This window comes from Sorex araneus, chromosome 4 (genome assembly GCF_027595985.1).
Source record: "Sorex araneus isolate mSorAra2 chromosome 4, mSorAra2.pri, whole genome shotgun sequence".
Taxonomy (NCBI): domain Eukaryota; kingdom Metazoa; phylum Chordata; class Mammalia; order Eulipotyphla; family Soricidae; genus Sorex; species Sorex araneus.
Window position 1 is genome coordinate 149,091,183 of NC_073305.1, and position 14,378 is coordinate 149,105,560.

At 32.8% G+C, this 14,378-nt stretch overlaps 1 protein-coding gene across 10 annotated transcripts in view; it reads right to left on the reverse strand.

Moving 5' to 3' along the window:
• The window catches only part of TRDN (triadin), a 417,254-nt gene that overhangs the window by 88,097 nt on the left and 314,779 nt on the right, over nucleotides 1-14,378 (reverse strand). For 9 of the 10 annotated variants that reach the window (XM_055136162.1, XM_055136157.1, XM_055136159.1 and 6 more), the window contains one exon: nucleotides 13,718-13,765. The exons of the other annotated variant lie outside the window; for it this stretch is intronic. In XM_055136162.1, coding sequence (XP_054992137.1) covers nucleotides 13,718-13,765 — 48 coding nt within the window. The remainder of the gene's footprint in view (nucleotides 1-13,717; nucleotides 13,766-14,378) is intronic. 10 annotated transcript variants of the gene reach the window in all.

Genomic DNA, 14,378 nt, shown 5'->3' on the forward strand with positions numbered 1-14,378 from the left:
ATGCAAAATACTCATTACAGCAAAGGGTTCAGAAGGTAGATTTGAGCATTGTTGTTGTCCCCAGTACACTCCTGATTGTAATAAAAGCCTTTTCCTCCTTTCAATCTTCTGACAGCCTTGGCTTTCTAATGCATCTGGCAACTAGACTCCATTAGGCTTCACTCACAGATAATCCAGTCAATAGCTCAGGTCCAGTTTCGAGTCATCAACCAACATCAACTGCAGTCATGGATGTCAGTTATCTTGGACATTCAAGAGGTTGGTTTACATCTGGGTTTTTCAACTAGGTTCATATGATCCCCTGTGGGAATCTGGGAACCCAGGATATTCCAAGGCCATAAATAAATTAAAAAAAGACACCTCATAAACCATAAAAATGTGAGGGAATGACGTACAAGGGTATATAGCACAAAATATCAGAATCAACTGATAGGAAAGGGGAAATCACAGGAAGGAAACATGGTCATTAAAGTGCCTTTGATGAAAAAAATTAAGCTGAGAATACAGCTTTAGAGAGTTGACTAAACCCACATGGAAAAGTCTCAAGAACTTTAATTCACTTGGTCATGTTTAAAACCAAATTTAAAACATTTCATCTCAGGACTGAGAGATAATACTGCAAGTAAGGTGCTTGCCTTGCACACAGCTGATCAAGATTTGATCTCTGGCAACCCATGTAGTTCAGGAACCTATAGGGAGTGATCAATGAGCCTGTCATGGGGGTAGGCTGCAGGATAGTAGGGACCCCTGGACACTGGTTGTGGGATTGATTTTGCAAAACTGTATTCCTGAAACAATTCTATTATGACAAATTTGCAAATCATAGTTTCATAATTAAAAACAAGTGAATATTAAAAATAACATATTTTTAAATTGCACTTTTAATTCCTAATAGATAAACAATAACAATGTTTCACATAATATTAATTTTAACCGTGCCAAGAATGTAACCGTTTAAATTTATTCAGGTTATTGTCTATTAGCTTTTTAATTAATTATGATTTTATTAGGAAGACATCTAAAACTTTCTCTTTGCCCTTTTTTCTTTGCACATTGAATAATAAATTTGATCATTCTACAGGAAAAAGAATTAGCATATAAATCAAAGTGAAAGTAAAGTGAAATTTATTAGTTACACAGGCGGGGGGGCTTAGGGTGGGGAGGCTAGGGGAGTGGGGGGGGTTGGGGTGTGAGGGGGCGGGGTGGAGCTATACTGGGATTCTTGGTGGTGGAATATGAGCACTGGTGAAGGGATGGGTATTCGAGCATTGTATAACTGAGATTTAAACCTGAAAACTTTGTAACTTTGTAACTTTCCACAATAAAAAATTTTAAAAAAAGAATTAGCATATATACTTTTATTATTTAAATATGTTTAATGTAAATATGTGTTAAAGAGCTTTAAATCCAATTATATTTATTTTTTCTGTCTTTATTTTTCTGAGATTGGGATCTTCATTGTGCAAACTTTATTGGTTTGGCTTTATTTTGACTTGAATGGAATTTTTAAATCTATGTTATACTTGATTTCTAACTGAAGAGAAGTAAAAGTTCCCTAGTGGTAACTGGACAATGTTGATAACACTTTTAGGTATGGTATATTTTATTTAAAAGTTTGTAAATTAGCCAAAGTAAGACTTTAATCTTCCAATCACCAATGAAAAAATTAGCTTGTTCAATGGGCTAAAGTATTTTACTTCTCTTGGCAAGCTCTTTCCTATATTAACATTAGTGATAATTTCTCCTGAAACCATGTATATACCTGTCTGACAAATTCTGATCTAACTTTATGATGATGATGATTTTACAGTATATAACTTGGCTGAACAACTAGACTTCACAGATGCTTTTATATGCTACTCTTAATTATACATTAATAATAAGAGTTCTAGAGTGTGTCTCAAAAGTTTTTTTTTTAGTCAGATTCTGTCAAACACTTTTAACTATATCAGAAATATATAGTGATTTAAAAAAATAAGTTTTGCTATATATATTTGAGAGACAAGATAAACTGGGGCATCTATGGACAAATTTAGCTACTGAGTCAAACCTACCATACCTAGTGTTGTTTAAGAACAAATTGGAAGAGACTGGAAAGATTGTATAGGAATTATGGTGCTTGCCTTCCATGTAACCAGTGCCAATTTGATTCCTGACATCACCAGGAGTGATCCTTATCACTGAGCTCGGAGCAGTCCTTGGCAGAGCAGATGTGACCCAAACCCCTCCCAAACACACACACACACACACACACACACACACACACACACACACACACTAATTTGTATCAGTTATGAAATTGAACCATATGTGTAGTCATGTATATTTAAATTGTCAAATTAAACAGCTTAATTCAAAAAATTATTGCAAGGCTTTAATATATTGAAGACAGGAAGAACTAGGTTTTGGTCATTCACAGTGTCATTTTGTGTTAGGCACTTTGTGTAAGATCTTGCTCTAAACTAAATGTTTGGCCGCTCCCCTCCTGCAGTTCATATCTGAAACCTAATGCTTCATCTGATGATATTCTGTGGTTGAACTTTTGAAAATTAATTGGGTTAGTAAGTTGGAGCTTGCAAGCCACTAATGACATTAGTGCTTTTTAAAGAAAAGTCAAGAGAAAGTGAACGAACTCTCTCTCTCTCTCTCTCTCTCTCTCTCTCTCTCTCTCTCTCTCTCTCTCTCTCTACCATATCAGTGTGCATGAAGAAGGCAGCTGCATGAGAATAATTCCTGGCCATCTGGGCTAGCAGTTCACTGTGAGAGCCCAGGCATCTGTCACTTGAATCCTGAGTAATTAGAAATTACTCAGATCATTCAGGAGCCTGCAGGGCTGCACCAATAAGGCTCAGGGAACCATGTGGTGGCAGGGACTGGGAACCAAATCAACTGATATCTTGATCTTAGAATTCTAAGTCTCCAATTGTGCAAAACAATGTCTGTGCTTTAGGTTGGCTTAGTATACATTTTTTTCTTTATAGCAGTCAGAACTGAGATCTCAACTCTTCACCCTTTCCAGTGAGGTGTTTTTAATCTAGGTCTTACGGATCTGAAAGAGGAGGAAAAGATAATTTAATAATACATATGTTGTTGCAGCTTCTAAGTAATAAAGGGACATTTATTTACCCAGTTTAGCAAACTTCAGACTTAAGCTGCTATAATATGAGTTGGGATCATATGTATATATGTACTTTATATATACTCATATAAAGTATATATAACAGCTCATTTGGCGAGATTTGAGAAGCAAATGAGCAAATTTGCATTACCATATTAATGTTTGGTGTGGCTGCCAGATGCCATGATCTTCCAAAAATTTCCTTTAAAACAGAGGCCACTGAGCCTGGCACATACTAGAAAAAACAACATCTATTTAGTTAATTGATAAACTCATCATTTTAGTGGAGAGCATGGGGTGGGAGGAAACTATGGGAGTGTACTAGCTGTGCCCGGGAAACATTCCTCATCTGTGCTTGAAGGATCATATTCGGTGCCAGGAACCTACCCAGGTAGGCTGCAAGCATCACCAGTAGCTTAACCCCTGTACTAATGCTTCTCCCCAGTTATTCATGTTTTCTCAGGAAAGCTCCTAAGTGGTGCTGAGGAGACTCTGGTGCGGTGCCCCTCCTGACAATTCCTGGCGACCTGGGCTAGCAGTTCAGTGTGAGAACCCAGGCATCTGCCACTTGAATCCTGAGTGCCAGAGATTATTCAGATCATTCAGGCTGTGCTCAGGAGCCTCCAGGGCTGCAACAGTAAGGCTCAGGGGACCATGTGATGCCAGGGATTGACTGGCGCAGGTGGTATGCATTCATGCACCTTAAACCCTATATTATTGTTCTAGAAACTTATACTTTATTATTCACACAAAAGCCTAATTATCATGATAAAAAATTTCATAATTATTTAATTTTCAACTTTAAGTCTTAGTCAGACTAAAATATCAAAGTAAAATTGGCAATAATTCTTAAATTTCATAGGCATAGAAAGGAAACTGAATATTTCAATTCATTATTTGCCTACTATTTTACTTTCAGCTATCTAATATGCTAGATTTTGAATTTCCACTATTAAAATATTTTTAATACCAATGTTTATATTCTTAGACACATTATATTTTGAATCATCAGTCATTTGTAATATAATTATAATAGGTTAACATATATTGTAAAAAATTCTATATTGTCTTCGAATTTATTTTTTAATTAAATATTCATATAGTATAGTCATATGATACACATCCCTTAAGACATATAAAACTATCTCTTACAAAAACATTGCTTTTGGTAAAAGGAGAATTATTTATGCAATCTGAAAATAAATCAGAGTATGACTGATATTTTTGCATATCTGGAACTAGGAAAAGGCAATTTGGAATTAGTCTTATTATAATCTAAAGTCTACAATATAAAATTTGTTTTATGAAATAGCAAAGAAGATTTTAAGAAATATAATTTAATAGAATAAAATGTTAACCTATAGATCAATAATATAATAAAACATATGGGAATGGAAAGAAATGCTTCTATCTTACAATACTATACATTGAAATTCATGTAATAGATGGTGTTTTTAAATTTCCAAATATTATATACATGACCAGAGAGTTAGGACAGCAGGTAGGGTGCTTGCCTTGCAGCAGCATACCCACGTTTGATTCCTGGAACCACACACAGTCCCCTGAGCTCACCAGGTGTGATACCTGAGTATAGAGTCAACAATAAGCCTTGAGCACCACTTGGTGTGATTCTAAAACAAACCAAAAAACATCCATATTCTTTCTAAAATAATTAATAGATGAATGGGCTCTAATATTCTTTAGAGAAGATTGTTTAATTATCAAACTGGTCATAAAATAAAGATTTTCACATATCCCTTTTTTTTTTTTTTTCATTCATTAAGTGTTTATTGAAAGAGAGCAGGCTATTATTGCAAACCACAACAGCTAATTAGAGAGAGAAAACAGAAGGGAATGCCTTGCCACAGTGGCAGGGTGGGGTGGGGGGGAGATGGGATTGGGGAGGGTGGGAGGGACACTGGGTTTACGGGTGGTGGAGAATGGGCACTGGTGAAGGGATGGGTTCCAAACTTTGTATGAGGGAAGTATAAGCACAAAAGTGTATAAATCTGTAACTGTACCCTCACGGTGATTCTCTAATTAAAAATAAATAAATTTAAAAAAAAGAAAAAAAAAAAAAGAAATTAGTTTCACATATCCCTTAACACATACATACCACTTCATTATCAATGTTCCTAACTAGTCTGATACATTTTTATTATAAATATACCAATACTGATTCCTCACTGTTAGCCAAGTCAACACTTAAGATTAATGTTAAATTTTAATTTTGTTTTAATGGATCTTGAGATACATATCCCATTTTAGTTAGTATGAAACAAAATAGTTTCAGTGCTCTAAAAATCCCTTATGTCAATATATTTATTTTTTAATGGTATATTATTTATACCATCAAATTCCTGGAAACCACTAAAACACAACTTTTCCTAAAGTTTTTTTGTCACAGAAAAACAGGTTACTGGAGTGGTAATGCATAGGTTTTTCATATTTCTTTTTATCTAAGACTAATTTTTCTCCACATAACTTTTATGACTTTTAGCCATTCATTTTTAACAACTTATTAAAATTTAAATGCATGAATACATGAGTTTATTTTGCCCACACAGCAGGGCCTGGCAAGCTCCTCGTGGTGTATTCAATATGCCAAAAACAGTAACAAGTCTCAACATGGAGACATTACTGGTGCCCACTCGAGCAAATCAATGAACAATGGGATGATAGTGCTATATACAGTGCTATCAAAAATAATTTTGTAAGCTCTATTATTAGCAACTCTGAAGAAAGCTAGTATGAACATATGTATATATATAAAGATATTTGTGTAGACACACAATTTTGAATCACTTGGGTAATTACCAAAGAGCATGGTTATTAGATCAAATAGCAAGAATGAATTCACTCAATTATTGTAACAAAACAAAAAAATTTTTTTAATGTATCTTCATAACATTTTTACACTTCCTTTAGCAAGGGACGGGAGTTCTTAATGATCCATATGCGAACCAATATTTGATATCAATATTTAAGATTTTGGTCAATTTCCTCATGTTATATGATGTTAGAATTTTTTTTGTGCATCTTGTTTCATATCTTTACATCTTTACAAAGTATCTATAATGATCTTTTGTCAACTCGATTTAAGTTGCTTATTTTCCATTTTTGAGTTTTAAGAGTTTTTCATGCATTTCACAGTTTTTTTACTGTAACACTGTCACTGTCATCTTCATCCCATTGCTCATTGATTTGCTCGAGCGGGCACTAGTAACATCTCCATTGTGAGACCTGTTACTGTTTTTGGCATATCGAATATGCCACGGGCAGTTTGCCAGGCTCTGATGTGCAGGTGGGATACTCTTGGTAGCTTGCCAGTCTCTCCGAGAGGGATGGAAGAATTAAACCCAGGTCCGCCACATGCAAGGCATATGCCTTACCCACTGTGTTATCGCTTCAGCCCCACAGTTTTTTATCAGACAAATATTTTACAATTTGTCACTGAATATTTTCCAACATTTTGTATCTTGCTCATTAAAATTTATTTTTATGTAATATTTTGTGGAGCAGGAGCTTTCAATTTTAATAAAACACAATTTACACAAAATTTTATTTGTGAATTATGTCTTTAGTGTGAAAGAAGAACTAATGTCATCAAAAGAATAAAGGTCACCTAGATTTCTTTCATTTTTTCTTCTGTATTACAGTTTTTTTTTTATATTTTAGTTTTTTGATGTAGTTTGAGTTGATAATTTTACAAATATATTGAGTGTGTGCCAGATTTTTGTTTTTGTGATTTTGTTTTTCCAACATACTTGCTCACAAGAATATCTTCTTTTTTCTTCTTTTAGGACTTTGTAAAAACATAATTGACAATAATTTTGTGGATGTACATTTGGCATCTCAATTCTGTTTCCACAATCTATTATTTCACTAATCTTATACTGTTTCTTACCAAGAAGAAAGGACAGTCATATAGATACCAAAAAAAGTCCTTACCTCTAAAAAAAGAAAAGTTCTCTAAGGATGAATGTATAGAATCTAGTAGAATCTAGGTGGAATAAGAGAAATTGCCTCATTCTTAAGTATGGTGTCTACCCTGTAATGTTAAGTAGCAATCTACTCAATATTCCTATCAGTTTCACTAAACTAAAAATTAACACAGAGCTTAAATTAAGAAAGAGAGGTAATATTTATACAGAATAAAGGGGAGAGGTATCTCAGCTTATCTTACTCTTTCACTGTGTTGTCTTATAAAATGTTCAGAGTCTCTAAGGAAAGGAAGAGAAAAAAATGTGCATTGAGGTCACAGTAGACAACAGAATGACTAACTTTCTTGATAATGAAAATATAGCATTTGTATGAAAAAAAAAGACATTTGGGCACTGCAATTAACTATGTGTGATGTGTGCATCCTGCCTAAAATAATTGTGATTAAAGTATATGCTAATTTTACAGGAAAATTCAACATCAAAAGTGAGATTCTTTTATGAAAAGCAGGTACAGAATAAGTGAAGACCGTCATCCCCATGAACATCATTGGCACACAGGACTCTTTTATTGGGTTACAGTTCTCTTTGATATTGAATGATGCTTCTACCAATAAATGTTTGAGACATGAGCAAAATGTTGCATGGCAGAAGGATACTCTGAAGGAGTTCAGTGAATCAATACAAATAATATGAATGTGTTCTTTTTCTGGTTTAGACCGGTATGCTAAAAGGATTTGGGATGTGAAGGGGAACATGATGAGAACAGAATGATGAAGGAATTCCCTATACATCAGATAAATGAATTGTGAGGACATCCTAAGAATTTTAAAGTAAGAAGTGAAAGTGAAATTTACTATGTGAGTCAAAGAGAAAACAGGGTATTGTTAAAATTTCTCTTGAAAATTGGTGAAACTTCTGAACAAATAGAACACTCATTCTCAAGTATATTGCATTCACTCCAAAGACTATCATTTTTGGTTTCTTTTTGGGTCACGCAGCAGTGCTCAGAGCTATTCCTAGCTCTATGTTTAGGGGACCATATGTGACCAGGGATAGGAACGAAGGTCAGTGGGATGTGAGACAAGTGACTTTCTTCCTATATTATCTCTGACTTCAGACCATCTTTTCTCTAAAGCTTATTCTCACTGATTTCCCAGCACCTAACCTGATGTGTGCGCTCAATAAATATTAAACAACCAAAGTACAATTCTTCAAATGTTTGGAATTCACAAGAATCGATAGAATTGTTATTATCATTTAACATTTATTGAGGGTCAACAGCATGACTCAATCCACATGTGAAAATAGGTAATTTTATAATTACAAAAAGCAATATTTAAATACAGTTTGTATTAACTAAAACTTTCATTTTGTTCCATTTATCTTAAATATTAAATCATTATTTCTTTATGATTTTGATACATTTTGAAATAGAAGCATTCATTATTAAATAAATGAGTTTCTTTTAGGGAAATTATTGCTCATAGTAGTTAATAACATTTACTTAAAATATAAAATAAATTTACAACAAACACACATCAGAGATTCTAAATAAACTGTGAATGTTCAAATAGAAGAAAAATCACTGAGGACTCTGACAAATAAACAAAACAATGCAATAGCATTTGGGTTTCACCCGCTATTGTGACAATTTAGAATATAAATACAGTTAATAGGGTACCATTGTTTACAAAATAGCATCAAAAGTAAAGACGGAATCTTCATAGACAAAAATTAGTGTGTTCATGAAGTTAGAAGTGTCTTTTAAAATTTATTCAAACGTTGATCTTTCATTATAGGAAATAAGTTATAATTGATACATTTATGACTCATGCTAAAACTACTCATAAAAATGTTTCCTTGTTGTGCTCAAATCTATTCTTTTTTTTTGCTTTTTGGGTCACATCTGGCGATGCACAAGGGTTATTTCTGGCTCTGTACTCAGGAATTACTCCTGGCGGTGCTCAGGGGACCATATGGGATGCTGGAATTCGAACCCGGATCAGCCGCGTGCAAGGCAAACTCCCTACCTGATGTGCTATCACTCCAGCCCCTCAAGTTTATTCTTGATTATTAATATTACCACAAATTCTATGTAATCTCTTTTGTGAATAATCTGTTTTGTTACTCTTTAATTAGAACTCAAAGTGAGTTTTAATTGTTAAGAGGGTGGAGATCATACATTTTTAACTGTTAAGAGGATGGAGATCATATTTCTATAATAAAACAATCAGTTTAATTCTGGAAGCAAGGTTCCCATTGAACTTGCTTAGAAAGTATATTTTCCTTACCATTTCAATTTGAAAAAAAATCTAATGAAAGCATTTCTAGACCAGACTTCCCCAAAAGAAAGAATAGCCTCATTTTTTAATATAAATAATTTGATTCTTCAAAACATTGTTAAATAAAATGTTTGTTATTGGGAATGTATTATATTATAATACATTAATGTATTATATTATAATCTCATCCCATTCTCTCAGCATAAGAGCAATGATATATGTAAAATTTCTATGAGATTTTGTTTATTGGCCTAAAACCTGGCAATTTAAGTTTCTTTCACTTTGTAATATACTAGTTGAACTACTAAAACTTAATTGTTGCATCTTTATTTGGATAACTGCATGTGCAGTGTCTTTTATGTAAAAGTATAATTTATAAACCATAATAGTAATGATATAACAAATGAATAATACATATTCAATTAATGTGTATGTTATTTTCAGTTCAAAATTTAGATAGTTTAACAATTTAATCACTTTTTTATTGTTTCTGAAATATTTGACAATCTTTTCTTGTGGGAGGCACATTTTTGCATATTGATCATTCTTTTAATTGCATGTCATTTAGAGGCAAATTCACTGAAACAAGGTCATCTAATATGACTTTCTTCAACAATGCCTTGATGTCTTCATCAACTTCATGACACCTACTGAATGCTTACTATATGCACACAATTGTACAAGCTCTTTAAAAATTTCATAAGGATCTCACATAGGAGTAAGTGGGGAAAATATTATATGCACACTTTTTAATTCTTAGTTTTTCTAGCTTTTCACAGTTGGACTATGGAAGGAAGGAAGAAAATTTTTAAAAATTAGAGAAAGATGGTGGACTCAGATCCACACTAAGATCTTTAAAGTTGCTTTATTGAATTTGTTCTCTGTCTGTCCCAAGATGTAACAAGCTATCAAAGTTTTCTTAGAATGACTATTTAGTTTAGCTAAAAATAAGCGAATTAGATAGAGCGAGACTGTAAAAGTGAAAGGAAAAGGGAGTTCCAAGGGCATATATATATATTTTTAAAAGGAATACCCAAGAAGGATATTTAAAGTGTGCAAAGTTTAAAACAAATTAATAAGTGGAAGTTAAATAAATATAATTTGTGTATATATGTGCAAATGCAAAAAGATGAATCCTCATATGTGGCAGCAAGCATTTTAATTTTGACATTCCTTGCTTCTCACTATAAAAATTGCAGATGTGGGGGCCGGAGCGATAGCACAGCGGGTAGGGCGTTTGCCTTGCATGCGGCCGACCCGGATTCGATCCCCGGCATCCCATATGGTCCCCCAAGCACTGCCAGGAGTAATTCCTGAGTGCAAAGCCAGGAGTAACCCCTGAGCATTGCTGGGTGTGACCCAAAAAGCAAAAAAAATAAAATAAAATAAAATTGCAGATGTGCGGGTGAGATGCGCTTGTCTTACAGTATGCCAATCCAGCCCAACCCCTGCCATTGCTATAGTACTCCAATTCTTACCATAAGGAATTTTCTGATTTCTGAAAACAGAGCCAGGAGTAAGCTCTGAGCATCTCTCAGTCGTCCCCAAACAAAAACTAACAATGAAAGAATAGTACATTTTTCGGAGAAAAACATTTCATAAAAGTCACATGTAAAAGTCTGATTTTCTGCTATTGCTTCTAGATAATTTCTACATAAGAGGTGTATGGGAATTAATGGCCTGAGGACTTTTAAAGTGGAGGAATTTGTATTTTTTAAAACACAAAATCTTAGTCTACTAATTAAAAATTTTCATGAAATGGATAATTTGATTACCCATTTGATTACCCATATGATTAATCATAAATAAGGAATACATAGTACATTTTGGACAAGGTATATTAAATTTGTACTTATTTCAAGATAGGAGATTTATTTTACTAAAGTATGTTAACAAAATTAATCCCACCATTAACAGTATTAATTTACCTAGCATAAATCTTAGTTTAATCAATATTTCCTATATGCAATAAAATGCTGAGGGTTGATATACATATTTCCCTATATAACAATGTGAATTTGAAATCTATTAAGAATTATGAAAACCACAAATTTATTTATTCAATGCAAATCTACAAGTTCGAGTTTGAAAGTTCAAAATCAGCTTTAAAACCTACTTTTAGGATTTCAATACATTATTAATTAGTCTTATAATTTTGAAGATAACAACAACCTGTATAAAAAAAGCCAAAAAGTCTTAAAACATTTTATGAATGAAGAATAGAATATTACTTCCCAACAATATTCTATTCTAGTGATATTCGACTATAACTGTATTATTTAATTTCACATCATTAGTTACATTGGTTTGCTCTCACATAAATTTACTGGGTTATTAAAATCACAAAGTCATTTATATCAACTACTAGTCTTACATATATCTTAACAAAATATTCAAATTATACTTGTCCTATTTCTTATTAGATCTTATTAGCTAATAAATATAAGGTTAGTGCTTTTGAATTTAAAATGATTTACTAACTTAATATAAACAGAGGCATTAAAATGTTTATTTTTTTATGTAAGCAAAAGGTCTAAGATTTAGTATGAAAAAGTTATTTTCAAAACTAATTGTGAAATTATTTGGAGTAATTTCATAACATTAAGAGCCATTACAAGTCTTTTGGATGAATATTCTAGGATTAATAAACTGATACCAACATGCTGAACTGGAGCTATTTAATAGCACAGTGGGTAGGGCATTTGCCTTGCACACAGCTGACGGGGTTCATCCCTCTGTCCCTCTCGGAGAGCTCGGCAACCTACCAAGATTATCCCATTCACACGGCAGAGCCTGGCAAACTACCCATGGCATATTCAATATGCTAAAAACAGTAACAACAAGTCTCACAATGAAGACATTACTGGTGCCCACTCGAGCAAATCGATGAACAATGGGACTATAGCGCTACAGTGATACCAACATGCTGGTAAGGCTAAATAAAACGAGCAATACCTGAGTCTCTTATCTATAATTGTCAACACTTTATATTCTTGTTAATCTTCTCTAAATATGTTTTTACTATTAAAAGATATCTATAAATACAAGTAATCAATAGTTTTATATTATAGGGAAAAATAACTTAGAGGTTTAGTGAGATAAAAACACATTGATTATCTCACCTATTTTAAAGGTGATTTTATAAGGTGCATATTAGACAAATTTTATGTACTTGCTCAAGAATTAAAAAATTTTCACATCTTTTTGCATATTTTTATGTTTCAACTTCATATTAGGTTTCTATGCAGGCTAGTCTAATTAAATCTCTACTTTTAAGTAATAAAAAATGAAAAATCTTGTCTCAAAGGACAAATGGGTATCAAGATGCATGGTTATCATCCTCTCTTTATATTATTGGGACTAGATATGTACTCTAAAAATAGGTTAAAAAATTTTACTGATTGTTCTGTAAACCAAGAGGCTTTGAAATAATGCCTTATGTGATGGCAGTGAGATTTTATTTTAAAAAGCTAAAATATACCCCTTATCTAATAAATATACTTATTTGAAAGCTTACTCACGGTTTATTTATCTGGTGTAAGGAATTCAAATATATCTTTATATATTTATATAAAATTCCAAAGTACTAGTGTTAGGAATTTAATTTAATCCCAAATTGAGGAGGAGTATTACCTTAACTTCACTTCTTAAGGCATTACTAGTTATTGTACTTAACAACAAATATCATAATATTAACATTAAATAAGAGTTAAATAATAATTAAAACTATTACCTCTAGGTCAACGTTAATATTTAGGTGTTGTAATTCTATAGTCATAATTTATTAAATATCTTTGTGGTGATATAATTATTATGCATATACAAATTTGAATATGATGCATTACACCTAGCATTATGGTTTATAACACTGAAATCTTAGATTTTAGGGATTCATTTGCTGAAGTCACAGTATTTACTCAATTAGCTTACTTCTGCTGTTTATTTCTTTTATTTTGACTTTTGCACGTTAGATTTTAGCAGTAGAAATTAATTTTGCACAAAATGAATTGTGTCTTGTTTATCTTTTAACATATGCTTGTTAGGGTCATGCTAAAAACCAAAATCAAAGAGGAAAATATCCTCAAGTCCCTGGATAATTTTCTTGTTTCCCATAGTCTTCAGCATTTCTTCGGATGCAATTAAGCAGTCTGCGGAATTTTTCTGCTCTGAACTTATATTCTTGTTTTACAAAAGAACAAACACCCACACCACCTCCTCACATTCTCCCTGGCACAGAGAAACAAACATGAACAGTGACAGAGAGCAGCAGATTTAAAGGTTATTGTCTTCCTCCTGTCTGAATCCAGTGCTTTCCTCCTCATGTTGTTGTCTTTCTAAAGTAGATTATGTCAACCTCCTTCATTTTTTTTTACCTTGCTCCACTGTCTTGGTTGTTTTCTCTTCCTTCTTTCCAGGTACAGCTGCAAAGCAGAGATAAAGTTTAAATAACAGATTCAGATGGAAATGCAGCTTTTGCTCAAAAAAGGATTTTGTAACTCATCAACACTAAATTCTCTTTCTAAGAATGCTACTGAAAACTTTTTCAACATTTCTCATTTCTCTGTGATCCTATTGAAATCTATTATAAGTCTATTCTTAAAGAATTAGAGAAAGAGAAGGAATCTCTTGCCTCTTCTGATTGTATTTTTCACACTTTCTTAGTTCTTTTGTATTCTGATAAGCTGTGCAAAGAATTCCACTTGACAGGACTATGATTAATTGACTTACATTCCGAGTTATTGCTGGAGTTACTAAGTGTCTTTAAAAAATGTCAACTAGATGCCTCTTTCAATTCCAGCTTAGCAAAGCTTAGTCAACTGAAAGAGCCGTGTAATCATGCTTGAGATCATTTAAATAATAAATAGAGTCATCCCAAATCACGTGTAACCCGAAGAGGAATTAGATTCATATTTAAGTGCTATTTTCACTGCACTTAGCTTTCTCTATAATTTATCATTCTTCACAAAATACTCACATTTTACCTAGTACATACAAAGAAATAGAAATTATTTTTATAAAATCAGTATAAGTTTC